The sequence below is a fragment of the Mirounga angustirostris genome, unplaced genomic scaffold (genome assembly GCF_029215605.1).
Source record: "Mirounga angustirostris isolate CCGP_5_RB_7025 unplaced genomic scaffold, mMirAng1.0.hap1 SCAF_1, whole genome shotgun sequence".
Classification (NCBI taxonomy): domain Eukaryota; kingdom Metazoa; phylum Chordata; class Mammalia; order Carnivora; family Phocidae; genus Mirounga; species Mirounga angustirostris.
The window spans coordinates 202,631,395-202,649,157 of NW_026991709.1; the positions used below are offsets into that span (position 1 = coordinate 202,631,395).

Sequence of the window (17,763 nt, forward strand, 5' to 3'; positions counted from 1 at the left end):
GCTCCACCCACCCCCCTGCTTGTTCCCGTCGAGCGCGAGCGCTTGCTGTCTATGGTGTTTGTCCTCGAATGTAAGGCTTCGTATACAGCAAGGCCGACCCTCGGTTTGTATACATTTATCCCAACATCATTTCAACCTCACATCCTGTCCCCACTCCAATAAAGAAAACAGAACCCGAGAGGTTATATTCTGTCGTCCAAGGTAACATGGCTGTGACATGAGCATTTGGACAGAGGTTCGATACTGGAGAGCCCAAAAGGCTGGAATCCAGCTGTTGAACAAATGTGGCAGGGACTACATGCGCTCCTCAGAAATGACCTGAAAGAGGGCCTGTGCAAAGGCTCTCAGAGTCTGGGGTAGGCACAAGGCCAACAGGGCCTCATTTTAAGGGCAAGGCAGGCTTCGGAGCTTTCTGCTGGGGATACACTATGTAGTTTGAGCTTTGGGAAGCTTCCTTCTCCAGGGATAAATGTGGGAAAGGCCAGAAAGATATTGGTAGCCTAGCCCTAGGGAGCAGGGGGCAGTTGCCAGGGGGAGGAGACCCACGAAAAATCAGACACCAGCCTTTAGCTGGCACCCCAGGTCTCAGCAGTACTACAGCATTACTGTCCTGGCCTGTCATCTGACACCAAGTCCAAATCACCCTGAGACTAGAGGATGGCCTTACCAGGGCCAGTCCAGGGCACAAGAAAGCTCACCTGATTCTCAAGAGCATCAGCACAAGTTTTATGAACACCAAGGCTCACTCCTCCAAGATTGAGGTCATAGGTCTCAGGTGGGGCCCAGGTGCTCCTCATGTTCAGCAGGGAACAGGTTTGACACTAGGTGGGGTGTTGGTCTACCCACCCACCCTCAATACCTCCAGGGCACAGGCATGAAAGTCATCAAAGTGCCTAAGGAGGGCCCAGCCAGTGACATAGCTGATCTGCAGGCCCACAAGAGCCTGGGCTGGGGGGGGAAGGGTTCTTTATTCCCATTTATAGATGACAAAATCCAGATGTGCAGGTTCACTAGGTTATGTGGCAGAGAGCCGAGACCACAGCACATTTTATAGATGAGACAACCAGAACTCAAAGGACACAGGACGCTCAAGGGCTAGGCAGACTCAAGTGACAGGGAGTCCCTAAGGGAGAGGCCCACAACTCAATCAGCTCCTCGTTGGACAGACCAGCCACGCAGACACCAGTTACTGCTCCAGTCAATGAAAGGGAAACTTTATTGAGGCCCCAGGGCCTTGGGGCTCGGGCAGAAGGCCGCCCTGCGGGAAAAGGAAGAGCCGGTGGCAGGGCCTTATTTGACCTTCTTTTTGGGGCGCAGGTTGTTGGTGTGGCCGCACTTCTTCTTGCGGCAGTTGACAGCGCGGGGGTGCAGGCGAGCATAACACCTGCACAAAGATGAGAGAGACCAGTGAGGGCACACCCCAACCCTAAGCCCTCCCCACCAGGGCTGCCACCCACCCCCCTCTGAGAGTACACACTTGCGGCAGATCATCTTGTCGCAGTTGTATTTCTGGGCCAGCTGGCGGAGGGAAGGCTCGATGATGCCACCCCGGAGGCGAAGCACCAAGTGCAGGGTGGACTCTACAGGAGGGTTAAAGAGAGACAGTGACTAAGCCTGGCCCCAGCACCTCAGGTGCAGAGTAGGGTCCTCCAGACCAAAGCTTCTCAAATGTGATGGGGTATTCTACACACAGATGGCCACACTGGCTCAGACCGCCCCACAGAACCTCCATCTCACTTCCCACTAGCCCCTGGGGAGTCTGAGGCTAATACATGCCAACTATAGTGTGCATCACGGGTTCCTGACAGACAAAGCAATTTCTAAGTGGTGCAAAGATGATCTTTCACCTTGCTGAGCAAAATAATTAAATCTAGTTGCTACAAAAAGTGACATCAAGGGGGTGCCTGGCTGGCTTAGTCAGGAGAGCATGTGACTCCTGATAATAAAATCTTTTATTTTTATTTACTTATTTTTTAGAAGATTTTATTTATTTGTCAGAGAAAGAGCGAGCACAAGCAGGGGGAGCAGCAGGCAGAGGCAGAAGCAGATTTCCCACCAAGCAAGGAGGCTGATGCAGGGCTCGATCCCAAACCTGAGATCATGACCTGAGCCAAAGGCAGATGCTTAACTGACTGAGCCACCCAGGAGTTCCCAAAATCTTTCTTTTTAAAAAACTTTATTTATTTTAGAGAGATAGAGCACGAGTAGGGGAAAGGGCAGAGAGAATCCCAAGCAGACTCCCCGCTGAGCCTGATCTGGAGCTGGATCCTAGGACCCTGAGCTCATGACCCCCGCTGAAATCAAGAATCAGTCACTTGGGCGCCTGGGTGGCTCAGCTGGTTAAGCGACTGCCTTCGGCTCAGGTCATGATCCTGGAGTCCCGGGATCGAGTCCCACATCGGGCTCCCTGCTTGGCAGGGAGTCTGCTTCTCCCTCTGACCTTCCTCCTTCTCATGCTCTCTGTCTCTCATTCTCTGTCTCAAATAAATAAATAAAATCTTTAAAAAAAAAAAAAGAGAGAGTCGGTCACTTAACCTACTGAGCCACCCAGGTGCCCCAAAATAAACTCTTTGGGGGGAAAAATGTGGCACCAATTTTTACAATAGTGATACAATTTCTCTTATCACCTTTTTTTTTTTAAACATCTTATCATTTTAAAGATTTTATTTGTCAGAGAGAGACGAGAGAGAGTGCACAAGCAGGGGGAATGGCAGGCAGAGGGAGAAGCAGGTTCCCAGCTGAGCAAAGAGCCTGATGTGGGACTCAATCCCAGGACCCTGGGATCATGACCTAAGCTGAAGGCAGATGCTTAACTGACTGAACCACCCAGGCATCCCTAAGATTTTATTTTTAAGTGATGTCTAGACCCGACAAGGGGCTTGAACTCACAACCCTGAGGTCAGGAGTCCCATGCTTTACTGAATGAGCCAGCCAGATACTGTTTTAGCGCATTTTTAAACAAAACAGTCTTAAAAGGGTGTCTGGGTGGCGCAGTCGTTTAGCGTCTGCCTTCGGCTCAAGTCATGATCCTGGGGTCCTGGGATCGAGCCCCGCATTGGGCTCCCTGCTCCGCTGGAAGCCTGCTTCTCCCTCTCCCACCTCCCCTGCTGTGTTCCCTCTCTCGCTGTGTCTTTGTCAAAATAAATAAATAAAATCTTAAAAAAAAAAAAGGTAAGCAAGTACGCAAGAACATGAGAAACCACTGCCACTTGGAAACCTAAGTGGAGACCATAAGATCCTTCCCCCCAACAAAAACATTACTTCATAAAAGTAAAACTCATCAGCCCCATCTGATCCTCACCTTAAGACAGCCTCCCCCCCCGCCCCGCCACTGCCAATGAGGCCATCAAAGCTTGATCCTTGGTCCTAGACCTCATGGGGCCCTGTCCAGCCACCCTACCCCCAGTACCTTTCTGGATATTATAGTCTGACAGAGTACGGCCATCTTCCAGCTGTTTGCCCGCAAAAATCAGACGCTGCTGGTCAGGCGGGATGCCTGGAGAGAAGAAAGCTCAGTTACTGAGGCTCTGGCAAGCATATTATTGGCAGTTTCTCCTCTCCCCACAGGGATGCTCTGGCATTACCCCCAATCTGTCAAAAGGGAAACTAAGGTAGAGAGAACAAGCTGCTTTCCCAAAATCACACAAGGGAAGTACCAGCCAAGGCTGAGGTCTATACAAGCCCAGCACCCATCTTGCACATGACAGTGGCTCCTCTGGGTTGGGGACTCCTGCGGGATAGCCTCTGGACTCAGCCCAACTCACCCTCCTTGTCTTGGATTTTGGCTTTGACATTCTCAATGGTGTCACTGGGCTCGACCTCGAGGGTGATGGTCTTGCCCGTCAGGGTCTTCACAAAGATCTGCATCTCTGCGTCTGCTGGAGGGTAGGGAGTAGGAATGGAAGGGTGAGAACTGCAGTCTGAGCAGCTTGAGCTCAGGGGCTGGCAAGCCTTGGCCCTGCCAGCCTTGTGCCAGCATCAACCACAACTACAGGCCCATCCCAGTGTCTGTTTCCTTCCACCCCTCTAAGCCTGCAGCCCAAACTTGTCCTGTAATCAAGGATCATGCTTCCTCCACCTTACCCGGGGGCCCCTGTGGCAAAGTGTGCTTCACGGGACAAGGACTGTGGTTATGCTCCTTGGGCCCAGCAAATGAGATTGTCAACTTTGATGATGGAATGAGAAGTACACGGCTGGGGCACTATTTTGCCAGACACATTTTCTGAGTGTGGTCTGGAGATCTATCCTCCCTCCCCTCCCCCTCTGTAAGCCACATTTGCTCCACAAGCAACCGTTCCTGCAACCTGAGTGGGAATCCCATTTTAGTAGCCATCCCTCCAACACACTTTCCTCCCTTGCAGTTCTCTCCAACTCCAAGCTCAGACACCCAACACACTGGCTTCCTTCCCAGTTTATACCTAAACTCGCCAGACCACGCTTCCTGCCTTTGCTCCAACCCATAAGCAGTATCTGCCAACCACGTGCCAGGTACTTGTTTACACATAATTCCATCGTCCCCCCCGCCCCCAAAAAAACCCTAATTGGTGGACGCTACCACTCTCTCCTTACGGATATATTAAAGAAGGCAAGTAGAAAATAACCTTGTAGGGGGAAGAGGAATTGGCGCTGTTACATGGCACAGAAAAAAGCTACACGCTTCATACCCCTCCTCCATTGAGAGGTTTGCCCAGGAAGACCATCCACGCCCCCAGACCTCGTGGCATAGCTTGGGCTGGCAGGACACACAAGACACTCTCCCAAAGTCCGGTTCGCATCCCGGGACCCAGTCCGGGCTCCGAAACCCGGCCCCACGCGCCCAACTCAGCCGACTCGGCCGCCCTGCGGAACCTGGCCCACGCGGACCGGTTTCGGGCCGCCTCCTCCGCTACCCGGACGCCCGCGGCCTCCCACAGCCTCCCACAGCCTCCCGCCCGACCCCGACCTGGCGCGAATCCGCAACGCCGCCGCCACCAAACCGCTCGGCCACCTCGTTGAAGAGAAAGAGGGCGGCGGAACCGGAAACCGCCGAGGTGCCGCCAAGAGCGCCTGCGCACCGAGCACGCTGCGCCCTTGCGTCACAATCGCGCCGCACGTTTTACCCCACCCCGGCCCCGCCCTGCTGCCATGTTGGGTGCTGGCAAACGAAGCCGCGGCGCCTGTGGGCGAGCGTCGCCAACCCTCTTCCGGGCTCGGGCCGCGTCCTCCAGGTCACGTGAGGGGACGGCTTCACCTTTCCAGGTGTTTCCACCTGTTGTCTGTGGGTTGGCCAAAAACTGATGGCGCGTAGCAGCCTTTCGGGGAATGCTTGCTGACTAGAGATGAGACCATTTGTGGTAAAGCAAAGGAATGAAGCAGGGGGTCAGCGGGTCCAGGACTCAGGGGTCAGGACAGGGAAGGTAGGAGGCGGCGCCGGGGTGGGACGTGCGAGACCCTCCGGAGCCACCTAACACCAGGAGTCAGTTATTTGGGAAACTTTCTGGACTCTATGCGTGGATGAATTTCAAGGCGGCGCTTACCAGGGTAGTGAGGACAGGTGGAGCTGGTGCATTCACTCAAGAAAATGGGGTGCGACCCAGGGTGTTTGGGGCCGGGGAGGACTTTTGTTAAGACTAAGGAGTCTCGTGGGTGGCTAAAAAGTGCCGGGAGCGGTAAGGGTGAGGACTGAGAAGTTACCTATGGGTTTGGCAGTGTAGCTCTTTATGTCCTTATACGCTTACCAGCGCCCCCAATTGACAGGCAAAAGCACACACTCTTGGGTCTAGGAAGAGGCCTTTAATAACAATTTCTAAGTGCTTAAAAGATGAGGGAACTCTACACAGTGTCTACTGAGGAACGGGACCCAGCCTGGCTCCCCGGGGAGTCCATCCTGAGGCAGATATGGAGATGAAGTTATTCATAGAGGTAAGGGAACAGTGTTGTGAGCAGTGGGAACAGCATGTGTGAGTACATAGGTGGTGATAGGAACTTGGGTTATTATGGTTGCTACCACTGGAGACTCCCACCAAGAGCAGCCACATCTCTTTCTAGCTCAGTGGTGCCTGGCCGCCCATACCCCTCCTGTCTCACATCCTGCAGTTGTTCCCCTTATGGCCTAATGGGCCCAAGGATGGAAGGAAGCCACTGCTAAGTACACCCTTCCCTTTTTAGTAACAGAGTCTTTTTATTGATAACTTCCCAATAGCATCTGTAAACATCGGGTACAAAAATATTCCGTTTAACTCTGTTTTCCAAGGTGGCTCAGCTTGCTCCACGGAGGCCCTGGGAGAGGCCTGCTGGGCCTTCAAGGTTCACACCTCTGGTCAGAGAAACACAGGCTTTATCAGGCTTGCGGCTGAATGGCCAGCCTCCATCTTGAGCCTTCTACAATCGTCTCAGAAACCTCCTTGAGATACCTATTGGAGACAGTATTCAATACTTTTGTTGGAAGAAGGGACAGGGAGACCAGAATTGGTAGGTGCAGGGATGGGCTGGGGTCAACTCAGACAGACAGTGCTGGTCTGCTTTGAGGAGGTCTCGACTGGGGCACTGGGGCAGGGGCAATCTGGCTCTGGTCTTTGGGAGCCTTTAGCAGACCTCAAGCTTGGCTCTGGAAAAGCTCCCTCACCCCCAGCCCAACAACTCCAGCTGAGCTGGTCATCCCCTGGCCTGGCAGAGGGGTCTGCAAAAGACAGATGTTCTCAATGAGGAAGAAGTAGGAATGACAGACCCCCTAGGAATTCCACACCCCCAGAGGGAGCCAGGTCCCCCGGGGAGCCCTGGGTGACAGAACAGGGTGGCGAAGCTGCTGATCTCCAGGCAGGGTTACCTGCTGCCACCTCAGACACCGGGGGAGTGCCACTGCCCTGAGACCCCTCGGGGCACCAGGGAGTAGTGTTACTCGCCCGGTGTCTCCTCATCATCCGTCTGGCTCCGGCCATTGATGGCAGGGGAGCTGGACCCGACATGGGAGAGGTCCTCGAAGCCGGGGCTGAGGGAGGGTGAGACAGTGTCAGGGCTGGTGTCACAAGAGCCCGTGCTCTGTTCCGAGGTGGCAATGGTGGTTGTGGTGCTGGGTGGGATGGGGTCTTCATCCTCGTCCTCCAGGAGGGATGCCTCTGGGATGTCTGGAGGATGAAAGCCAGGAGTTGGCTTAGTCACTGTGGTGGACACTGTGATGAGAGAGTACCTGGGCCTATGACCCCTGACCACTCCCCTGCCACCCCACAGGGCATAATGTGGCCCATTTTACAGAGGAGGAAACTGAGCCCAGGAAGGTGAGAGGTTTTCCTTCAAGGTACAGCCAGGACCTGGCTTCGCTGGGGTCAAGCCAACATGGGCCCTTGGGGTGAGCCTGAGCCTGGCTCTGCCCTCTTGACTGTGTTGCTGGGGCCAGGCCTCTCACCACCCTTGCCTCAGCATTCTGCTCTATAAACCAGGCGTGATGACAGCATTGCCTTTTTTTTTTTTTTTTTTAAGTAAGCTCTACACTCAACGTGGGGCTTGAATTCACACCCCCAAGATCAAGAGTTGCATGCTCTACTGACTGAGCCAGCCAGGCGCCCCGACAGCATTGCCTTTGTGCCTAGGGTTGTTAGCGGCCTTGGGGTGGGAAAATGTTGGCCCATTTGGCAGAGGGGGCAAACTGAGGCTCAGCATGGGAGATGCTGCACTTCCTCTGAGAAGTCACTGCTCCTTTGGGCTACAGTTGCCCCCTATATGAAATGGGATACTCACAGCCCCCACTTCATGGGTGGTTATAGGTAAGAGCCTGGCTCATAGGGCTATGTTACATCCCCTTGGGCAAGGACTGTCATCGTTCTTACACACACTCCCCTGTGTAACCTCCCCCCCCTGGGGGGGATCCTGGTCCCAGCACCTGCTCTACAGGTTGCCAAGACCAGCCAAGCACCCCCGCCCCTGCTCCCTGCACCAGATCTCTCTGCATCTACTGCCCACCAGGGCCCGGGATCAGGGTCAGCCAGCCCTGGGCTGAGGGTACTGACATCCGCAGGTACAGAGGCCAGACGTGGGGCGCAGGAGCCCTGGGTGACACTTACGGCTGAAGGCCTCCGGGTGCTGCCTGGCCAGCTTCCCTTTCAGCGTCCTGCGGGGGAAGGGAAGGCATACAGGGCTGAACCTGCCAAGCAGACAGGCTGGGCCTGGTGCACGCCAGGAACCCTTGCTGCCAACTCCAAGTGGGTGGGGGATGGGAACTCCCCGCACACACCCACCGCTTGTCACTCTCTGCTCCTGGGCTGGAGGGAGGCCCCTGTGCTCAGCCCAGCAAACCTCTCACCCCTAGGGCAGATGGCAGCCACCCAGCTCTCACAGAGCTTGTGCGTGTCCTCGGTGCTGAGTCGGGCTGGGCCCTCTACCTGCCATGCCCTTCCTAGGTCTAACCCCCCTCTGCCCAGATAACCTTCTAGGAAGCTTCCTCACCACCTCCTCGGCAGTCACTCCTCTGGGTGACTTGTCCCAGCCTGTCCCCCATCGGCGGATGAGAGTGTCTGTGTGGGGGCCAGGCGTGGCTAAGCCACACCCAGACACTGGGTACTTGCACACGTTAAACCGATGTTCACAGAGAAAGGCTCGCTTCATTTTTATCCAGGTGTTTTTCCTTTTTCCCCCAAAGTCATGAAGTCATGTTTACAAAGAATGATAAAGGGGTTTACAAAGAATGATAGTCAAGTCTCATCCTTGACTATGGCCAACCAGTGCCCCCCAGAAGTATCACCACTGCTGGGTCCCTGCCCACAGGGCAACAGGGCAGAAGCAACTATCTTCTTTCTGGGTTACACAGATACGCACAAAGGGTGCCAACGCTTGGGGTTCCTGCTCACCCCCAACACCACACCTGGGCAACCAGCCTGATGAGACGCCCCAGAAAAGATGTGCTTTTATAAAGGACTGAATTGGCCTGTCTCATGATTTCTGCTCCTGAGTCTGCCAGTGGGTGCGGCTGCCCCCCCGGGGCCGAGGAAGCGGCTCTGTCAGCGGGAACGAGGCTGCCGCTCTGGCTCGCTCCGGCCCGGGTGCGTGTTCGGGGACTTGAGCATTTTTCTCTGTCCTCACAGAAAACAGCTCAGAAGGGACCCCCAAAACCCAGCAATCTCATATGCCTCCTCATGGGTTGGGGACTGGAGGACCAGAGGCTTGCCTTTCCCGGGCTGCACTTGCCTGCCTTTTGCATTACGTATCTGGTGCTATGTTGCATTTTTGGAAAGATAAATAAAACGGAAATTCAGAAACTTCAAGATCTGTCATCCCAAAGTTCGGATCTTCTCAGATGCTAAGTGAGCGCTGAAGCCTCAAAAAACAAATGAGCTGAATCTCCCCATTGCTCTGTTATGTGGAGTGGATGGTCCTTATTGAAGAGGGGAGGAACCTGAGGCTCAGGGGGAGGCAGAGGCTGGAGGGGCTGAGGACCCACCTGATCCTGCGGAAGATGCTGTCCAGGTCCCGCTTCATCTCCACCAGGGTCCTTGTGTGGTGCAGGAAGCGCTCACTCATTTGCTGCAGGCGGGCGCTCGACAGGTTGTTGAAATTCAGCAGCATCTCGTTGGTCTTCTCAAACCGGTCCAGCCTGGCAGCAGACAAAAGGTACCAGCCCTACAAACCATGCACTACAAAATGGCCATGCCCTACAAACTAATCATGCTAAGCCCCTTCCTGTTCCATGACCTTTGCGTGTGTTGTTCCCTTGCCCTGCAGAACTCTACCTGCTGTTTGAGCCATCTAGCAAACTCCTATTCAACCTTCAAAACCCTACCCAAGTAGCCTTTACTCCCTCCCTCAAGCAGACTCTGAATCCCCTGACTCTCTAGACCCAGGTTATTCCTCTGGCCCAGCCCTGACACCCTGAGGCCAGGAAGGTCTGTGTCTGGTTTTGTCTCCCCTCACTGTGGGAGTTCACCAGGCCAGGCCTAAATCTGACCCAGACAAACCCAGCACCCCCATCACAGGATGAGAGATGGAAGGGTATCAGGTCTGTGCTGTGTCATAAATGGAAGGAAGAGCTTTGTCTTAAATACACAAATATAAAGCCACAGGAGGCTGGGCTTCCACCCCAAGATTGTGTAAGATTTTCTTCCCCACAAAGCAGGCTGGAATTAGGGTGAGGTTGTGGTGGTCACAGTGCCAAGCCCCAAGGAGGGCAAAGGCTGTTGATGGCCCCTCCAAAAGACCATAGATACTCTGCAGAGACAGCCGAGGCTCCGAGAGACCAGGCTCCTAACGGAGACCAGCTCACTGGCTTCCTTAAATCCCCTCCTACAGTCCCTTCCTATCCCAACTCCTCACCCCAGGCCCTGGGATAGGAGCTGCTGCGGCCCCTGCCAAGCCATCCACAGCTGCAAAACCACCCCAAAGCCCTGCTTCCTGTGCCAAGGCCTCGCCTCCAGACCAGGAAGGAATTTTACTTTGGAGCCAGCCGGCAGATTTGCTCATTTCCTTCATTTTATCACCAGTGTGGGCCCAGGGTAAGGGCGGGCAGGGCAAGAATGCTAGCCAGCGGGTAGATTCCTTCCCACGCCCGGGGCCCACAGCTCTTGGCCACCACTCACATGTTCTTCTGAGCCAGGATGATAGCGTTGACGTCATCTGTGTTCACCATGCTCAGGATGCGGCTGCAGAAGACCCTCGAGGCCGAGTCCGGGGGGTCCATCTCTTCCTCCTCCTCCGCTGCCTGAAACAGGCAGGCAGGGAGTCTTCAGTCTACACCAGGCAGTGGGGTAGGTGGGGCAGAAAGGAGGGGCTGGGAACCCCGGGCCCCATGACCAGAAGTCGGTCATACCACCTGAGCCTCAGCTTTGTCATCCTGAGAATTCAGGGGTGTTGAAAGGACGTATTTGTAAATTGCATCAAGCACATCAGAATCCCATCACCCACCCACCTCTGTGGCCCCCAGTCTCCATGGGCCCAAGTCCCCATGGCCACCTTCCACCTGCACAGATCTGCCAGCCTCCACCCACATCCCCCTGACTTTGCTCATCCCACCATAGGGCTTTTGCACCTGCTGTCCCCACATGCATGACTGCCCTCTCAAATCATCACCACCTCCACTACCTTCTCTCCCAAGAGATCTTTGATGACTATCCCCTACACCAGTCACTTTTAGCACTTCGTCTTACTGCTTCATTGGCTCATCCTTTCCTGAAATTATCTTAGTTATCAGTTGACCTTTTTTTTTTTTTTAGATTTATTTCTTAGAGAGTGTGCGTGCACACACACAAGCAGTGGGGAGGGGTGGAGAGAGAGGGAGAGGGAGAGAATCTCCAGCAGACTCCCTGCTGAGTGCAGAGCCTGACCCCGGGCTCGATCCCATGACCCCAAGATCATGACCTGAACTGAAACCAAGAGTTGAACCTTAACTGACTGAGCCACCCAGGCGCCCAATCAGTTGACTTTTTTGCCTGTCACTCCCAAAGCAATGTCAGCTCCAAGAGAACAGAAGCATGTCTCTGCCTCCAGAGCCCAGCCCAGAACCTGGCTCACAGCAAGGGATCACCAGAACTTAGCTTGGTGGCTTTCAAACTCAGCTCTGACAGTAGACTCGTATTAGCCAATTAAAGCCAAAATTTTCAGTCAGGCTGTGGGCCCCTGCAACCTAGATGGCTCTGTGGCTAGACAGATGACTATCATGGTGGGTGGGGCCTCCCAGACCATGCCAGGGCAGGAGGGGGCCACAGGTTCAGCACTCACCCTCCGGAGGGTAGGAGGGGGGCGGTGTCAGGCAAAACCCGGAATCCTGACATAGCTTGGCTCTAAGGTCCACATATTTAATTGCCAATAGAAAGGCCCAGTTGCAACTGGTTGAGATTCACATGCAGGACCAGGAAGGGCTTTCAGAGCCCACTTGATCCACCCTCCTCTTTACTGAGCACTTACTGTATGCAACCAAACCACTAAGCTTCATACACTGAGAACTGTTATCCTTAATTACGTATTAGGAAACAGACTCAGAAACTGAGGAGCTGGACCATTGCCACAGAGCCAGTAAACCTGAGTCACAACTCAAATGCCCACAGTCTACAGGATCCAGAAAGCTGTGAATCTGAACAGATGTTCAGTGCCCACCTATGCCGGGACAGCTGCTTCTTACAGCAACTGACTTCCGCCAGACTTCTGAATTTTTCCAGGAAAAAAACACAGAAACGTGGACGGATGTGTGCGTGTGTGTGTGTGTGTGAGTGTGAGAAATGGCCTCATTTACAAACAGCAGCTTGTATTTTTCTCCCCAAAAAGCATGGAGGCCAAAAGTCATTTGCAGCCCCTATGTGCCTTCTGGAAATAAACTGCCACACCTGGTGAAGTTCCCCCCACCCAATAACCACATGTTACTGAGTTCCTACTACGTGCCAGATACCAACACCCACAGTATCCACATTTCCAAAGAAGTGTGATCATGTATAAAGAGGATACTTGGGCTCAAAGGGCAGACTCCTCTGGCAGGAAGCCCCACAGCTAGTGCTTGGCAGGCGCAAGATTTGGACCTGTGGAAAACGGTTCTGCTTCAAAGTAGGGCTCTTTCCTGTCTCTGGCTCCCAGATGTGAGGGCCGAGGGATTCAAGGCACTCTCCACCCAGCTGCCTTTCTCAGGAAGACTTCCCTAACAGCTAGTCTGGCCCACATACAAGGTGGAAATGACCACCTGCTCCAAATATATTTATGAGGGAAACACGCAGAGAGGGAGGCTGTGTGATCTTGGGAGAGTCCCCTCACCTCCCTGAATCAGTTTTCTCATCCAGAAAATGAGAATAACAATCAGAATCTCACAGCGCTATCTGTGAGGACTGAAACCAACAGTGATAAAGGAGCTGGGCTCGGAGCAGACTGTTTCTCCAGGGGGACTATGAAGTCCTAGGGCGGGTCCCGGGAACCAGCATTTTAGCAAGGGGCTCCCTGGTACTTCCAAGAACAAGAGCAAACACTTGTACAGCACTTCATTTAATCCCCAATCATCCCTATGAAGCAAACACTATCATCTCCAAGGGCAACTAAGGCTCACAGGGGTGGGCTCCGTTACCCAAGGTCACACGGCAAGGCGGAGACGCCAGGATTCCACCCAGTTATCGACGCAGAATTTAATCTGGCGGCCTAAGCTCAGCAAAACCCGCGAGTAAGGTAGGACTCGCATACCCCCTCACGCCCCGCCCCTGCAAAGCGGGGAAACTGAGGCCCAAAGAGGGCAATGCCTGGTTCCGGGTGACACTGCACAGCCTGAACACAGGCGGCCCCAGCTCCCGCGCCCCGGATCCGGAACCGGCCCGTAGCGCCACCGGCGAATACACTGCGCGGTCGGGGAAACTGAGGCCTGGACGCAGGAATGGTGCCCAGATGTGGCCAGCGGCGCGTCCCACCCCGCGACAGCCCGAGGGCCGCGCCCGACCCGGCCCGGCTCCCCAGCGGCCCCGGCGTCCCCAGCCCCACCCCGAACTCGGCCCCGGCGTCGGTGGCAGCAGCACCTGCACATCTGGCGGCCTTGCTCGCGCTTCCGGGATGGCGCCCGCGCCGCCACAACGTCACCGCGCACCATACGTGCGACCCCGCGTGTAGGCGACGTGCACGGGGCCGATGTGCGTGCTAGGAGGCGCGGCAGGAAGGGGTGGGGCTTAGGTGCTGCTACCGTTGGCCAGTGCGTCACAACGAATAGCCAATCAAGCAGTCCCTCTCGCGCCTGCGTGGTTTCCAAGGCCCGAGATGCGCCACAGCCCTGAAGGGGGCGGGGGACTCTAAAAGGCGTCCTACTTAGTAGATGGTAAGACTGAGGTTCAGCAGGGGCAGGTATTCCCTCAAGGTCATGCGGTGCTCAAGTGGCCTGTGGTTGACCCAGAGCCAGACATCCTGTTTTCTAGGTTGGGAATCAGATTCATCCAGTCCCTGCTTCGCTTTTGGTGACCTTTCTCTTGTCCAGGATCCCATCCAGAAAGGATCCCGTGTTACGTTTAGTCATGTATCCTTAGTCTCCACTTGGTGACAGTTCCTCAGTCTTTCCTAATCTTTTATGACCTTAATACTTTTGAAGATCAGTGCTGGTTTTGTAGACAAGTCATCAATATGGGTTTGTCCAATGTTTCCTCATGATTAGACTGAAGTTTCTCACTTTTGGCAGGAATCCCACAGAAGTGATGATGTGTCCTTCTCAGTACGTCATATCTGGAGTCACAGGATACTAATGTGTCTCATTATTGGTGATGTTGACTTTGGTTACTTGCTTAAGGCAGTGTCTGCCAGTTTCTCAACTGTTAAGTTCCCCTTTTCCCCTTTGCAATAAGTAGTTTATGGGGAGATACCTTAAGAGACCATGCAAATACCCTAGCTTTTTTTTTTTTTAATTTTTTTTTTTTAAGATTTATTTATTTATTTGACAGAGGAGATAGAGCCAGAGAGCACAAGCGGGGTGGGGGTGGGGAGAGGGAGCGGGGCAGAGGGAAAAGGAGAAGCAGGCTCCATCCCAGGATTCTGGGATCTTGACCAAAGCCAAAGGCAGACCCTTAATTGACTGAGCCACCCAGGCGCCCTGCTTTTTTTTTTTAAACATATATTCACCCACTAGTTTTAGTATCCATCCATGGCTCTTGCCAGCAAAAATTACTATGGTGATTTTCTGTTTATTAATTAATTATTAATTGAAATTCTATTGTAAAGATCTGTTCATTCTTCTCTAGTTATGCATTTATTCAAGTATTTATATCACTATGAACTCATGAGCATTTATTTTATTCTGTGGGTTACAATAATTTCTTTTTTTCTTCTTTTTTTTATGTAGGCTTCATGCCCAACATGGGACTTGAACTCACAACCTGAGATCAAGAGTCACATGCTCTATGGCCTGAGCCAGCCAGCGCCCCTACAATTAATTCATTACTTACTTTGCTGCCAATTTAGGTTAGCTTCTTTGTTCTTTTAATATGTCTCCATCTTTGGGGCACCTGGGTGGCTCAGTCGGTTAAGCATCCGACTCTTGATTTCAGCTCAGGTCGTGATGTCAGGGTCGTGGGATAGGGCTCCATGCTCAGTAGGGAGTCTGCTTGAGATTCTCTCCCTTTCCCCTCGAAAAAAATTTTTTTTTTTTTAAAATATGTCTTCATCGGGGCGCCTGCAATTGCCTTTGGCTCAGGTCATGATCTCAGGGTCCTGGGATCGAGCCCTGCATCAGGCTCCCTGCTCGGCGGGAAGCCTGCTTCTCCGTCTCCCACTCTGCCTGCTTGTGCTCCCTCTCTCGCTGTCTCTCTCTCTCAAATAAATAAATAAAATCTTAAAAAATATATGTCTTCATCTTTCTCTAAGAACTTCCTTACTTTTAGCACTACAAGATGTTCCATGCTTGGTTTGGAATATCCCTGGAATCAGCTATTTCTCCAAGGAGCCTGGCTCCTTTTCTTGGAGAATGGTCTTGAGAAACTAAGATCTGGCTGCTGGGTGTGCTCACTGCTACTGGGGTATCATTGCTCAGAGATCCTCTCAGCAGTAAGAGTTAGAAAATACTAATATGTATACTAACCAATGCATACACATTTATATTTACTTCTGTATCTGTTCTCTTTTATATACACTGAAAACCATGACTTCATAATGATACAAAGATGCACTTTAAGTGAGGTAATTCAAGTTAAATGCATGAACAAAACGGCAAATAGTACTTGCTCAATAAATGTTAGCGATTATCATTAGTTATTGAGGTCTTATGATGTGTATATGTTATATATTATGCATCTAATTTTTCTAGGTCTCAGTTTATTAACTATGAGTGATCACGGCATCTGCCTCTTAACGTGGTTGACAGCTTGGAAGATACACACATGCCCTTGGGTACATGGAAGACTCTTTAGGAGCCCTGAAATTGGACAAACCTGAGTTCTAATTCCAGCTCTGTCACATCCTAGCTGAGTGGACTTGGGCAAATGGCTTAGCCTTATAAAATCATACAGATTAATTCCTTACAATAAGGCTTGGCCCACTATAAGCCCTCCATAAACTGAGGGTAAAGTATTATTATTCCCAGATTCTGTTGCCTTCATTCATTGAAAAGTTAATGAGGAACAGAATTCTTATATATTTAGTTCAGAAGTTTTAAAAATTGTTCAGTAAACCCTCTAGGCACTTCCTCTGGATGTGGCCCATATTGTGGGGATCCAGAGAGTACTTAGTCCCTGCCTAGCCCTGGAGGATGAAAGGAGACAGGGTCTGACACAGATAATCCCAGTACCAAAGGGGACAATGCAGGGCTATAGAGAGGAGAGATGCAAGCCTGGAGGAACCTGAAGAGTGGGGTATGAGGACTCATTTGGGGGCAAGGAAGCAGGTACATCTGGATGGGGTTTTGGGATAGGATTAGGAGTTTTCTCAGTGCTGACAATCATTCAGGACTGAGAGAATCACAGGAGCAAAGGCAGGATGGTGGGAAAGCACACAGCGTGCATTTGATTTCTGGAAGAATTGTGGAGCTCTGTGAGTCAGGCAGCAGCCAGTGCTGAGGGAAGAGCCTGGGTGGGGAATGCTGGGAACCATGGCTCTTGTCTGCAGACTGCAGCAGAAGAGGCCCAGGCTGGAAAAACCAAGCTTTTCAATGGGTCTCTCGGGTTCTGTTGGGAGCCTGGAAACATTTATGAGGGTCCTGGAAGGGATGAGGGCTTCAAGTCAAGGCTAAAAGGGACTTGGTTGGCCCCGAATGTTTTGTGGAGTGGAGTAGAGACAAGAAAATATTTTTCTCCTTTTTGTGTTCAAGGGAGAGGGTGAAAAGTGATGGTAACACTCAGACTAGTGATGGGGACGTTGTTGGGGGAGGCCCAAGTCTGGGGACTGGAAGCCGCTCTCTGCCACTTTTTTTTTTTTTTTTTGACAGAGACACAGCGAGAGAGAGAACACAAGCAGGGGGAGTGGGAGAGGGAGAAGCAGGCTTCCTGCGGAGCAGGGAGCCCGATGCGGGGCTGGAGCCCGATGTGGGGCTGGAGCCTGATGCGGGGCTTGATCCCAGGACCCTAGGATCATGACCTGAGCCGAAGGCAGACGCTTAACGACTGAGCCACCCAGGTTCCACTCTCTGCCACTTTTTAAGTTTTATTTCCTATTTAGTGCTTATCACAGCTGCAGTTAGGTACTTACCTGAATCATTGTGCAATATCCAGCTCCCTAGGTGAAATAAAAGCTCAATAGGGGAAGAGACCTGACCTATATTGTTTTTCATCACTGTGACCTTGAACAAGGCAATTTCTTTGTGCCTCAGTTTCCCTATCTGTAAGATGAGGCTAGTCTTACCAAAAAATATGCATCCAAGCCTAAAGAAGGCAAGAAAAGAGAGAGAAAAGGAGCACAGAGCAGGTGAGTCAGAGAAAAAACACACAGGAAGTCAAATTTAAGTCCAAATAAGTCCATAATTATATTAAATGTAAATAGGCCAAATGCCCCAGTTAAAAGACAAAAATGGGCAGACTAGATCAAAAAGCAAAACTCAATTCTGTGCTGCTTACAAAGGACACACATACAATGTAAGGATACAGAGAGATGGAAGGTAAAGGTTGCAAAAGGATGGTGCATTTAAAAAATGAGCCAAGGGACGCCTGGGTGGCTCAGTCAGTTGGGCATCTGCCTTTGGCTGGGGTCATGGTCCCGGGTGTCCTGGGATCGAGTTCCGTGTTGGGCTCCTTGCTCAGCAGGGAGCCTGCTTCTCCCTCTGCCTGCTGCCCCCCTGCTTGTGCGCTCTCTCTCTCTCTGACAAATAAATAAATATAATCTTTAAAAAAATGAGCCAATGGGGCGCTGGGGTGGCTCAGCCGTTAAGCGTCT

General features: G+C 52.3%; 2 protein-coding genes across 7 annotated transcripts; both read right to left on the reverse strand.

Moving 5' to 3' along the window:
- Window positions 1-1,198: 1,198 nt before the first annotated feature.
- UBA52 (ubiquitin A-52 residue ribosomal protein fusion product 1) lies at window positions 1,199-5,102 on the reverse strand. Of its 2 annotated transcripts, none has more exons than XM_045862684.3 (5): window positions 4,943-5,102; window positions 3,765-3,878; window positions 3,410-3,496; window positions 1,478-1,580; window positions 1,199-1,384 (listed from the first exon to the last, which is right to left on the reverse strand). In XM_045862684.3, exons 2-5 carry the CDS (start codon window positions 3,865-3,867, stop codon window positions 1,291-1,293), a joined length of 387 nt encoding a protein of 128 aa, XP_045718640.1. In that variant the 5' UTR covers window positions 3,868-3,878; window positions 4,943-5,102; the 3' UTR covers window positions 1,199-1,290. The 2 variants fall into 2 exon arrangements, with proteins under 2 accessions (XP_045718640.1, XP_045718639.1); XM_045862683.3 differs by having other exon boundaries at window positions 3,765-3,875; window positions 4,943-5,098.
- A 1,037-nt stretch (window positions 5,103-6,139) lies between these two features.
- On the reverse strand, window positions 6,140-13,591 carry KXD1 (KxDL motif containing 1). Of its 5 annotated transcripts, none has more exons than XR_006788372.3 (6): window positions 13,443-13,585; window positions 10,542-10,663; window positions 9,410-9,562; window positions 8,037-8,083; window positions 6,806-7,103; window positions 6,140-6,392 (listed from the first exon to the last, which is right to left on the reverse strand). XR_006788372.3 is itself a non-coding variant. In XM_064597603.1 (6 exons), the coding sequence occupies exons 2-6, from the start codon at window positions 10,640-10,642 to the stop codon at window positions 6,361-6,363; spliced, it is 555 nt and encodes a 184-aa protein (XP_064453673.1). In that variant the 5' UTR covers window positions 10,643-10,795; window positions 13,443-13,591; the 3' UTR covers window positions 6,140-6,360. The 5 variants fall into 5 exon arrangements, 4 of the variants coding, with proteins under 4 accessions (XP_064453673.1, XP_045718642.1, XP_054360813.1 ...); XM_064597603.1 differs by having other exon boundaries at window positions 6,882-7,103; window positions 10,542-10,795; window positions 13,443-13,591; XM_045862686.3 differs by having other exon boundaries at window positions 6,882-7,103.
- Window positions 13,592-17,763: the final 4,172 nt, after the last annotated feature.

Bases quoted from the DNA above. Each gene is read 5' to 3' on its own strand.
- KXD1 (XM_064597603.1), bottom strand. From the start codon at position 10,642: ATGGACCCCCCGGACTCGGCCTCGAGGGTCTTCTGCAGCCGCATCCTG. The intron at 9,563-10,541 runs GTGAGTGGTGGC...GTCTGCTGCCAG, and splicing joins ATCCTGGCTCAGAAGAACAT to GCTGGACCGGTTTGAGAAGA. The intron at 8,084-9,409 runs GTGGGTCCTCAG...CTTCCCCCGCAG, and splicing joins AGCATCTTCCGCAGGATCAG to GACGCTGAAAGGGAAGCTGG.
- UBA52 (XM_045862684.3), bottom strand. From the start codon at position 3,867: ATGCAGATCTTTGTGAAGACCCTGACGGGCAAGACCATCACCCTCGAG. The intron at 1,581-3,409 runs GTACTGGGGGTA...ACCCTCCTGTAG, and splicing joins AGACTATAATATCCAGAAAG to AGTCCACCCTGCACTTGGTG. The intron at 1,385-1,477 runs GTGTGTACTCTC...ATCTTTGTGCAG, and splicing joins GACAAGATGATCTGCCGCAA to GTGTTATGCTCGCCTGCACC.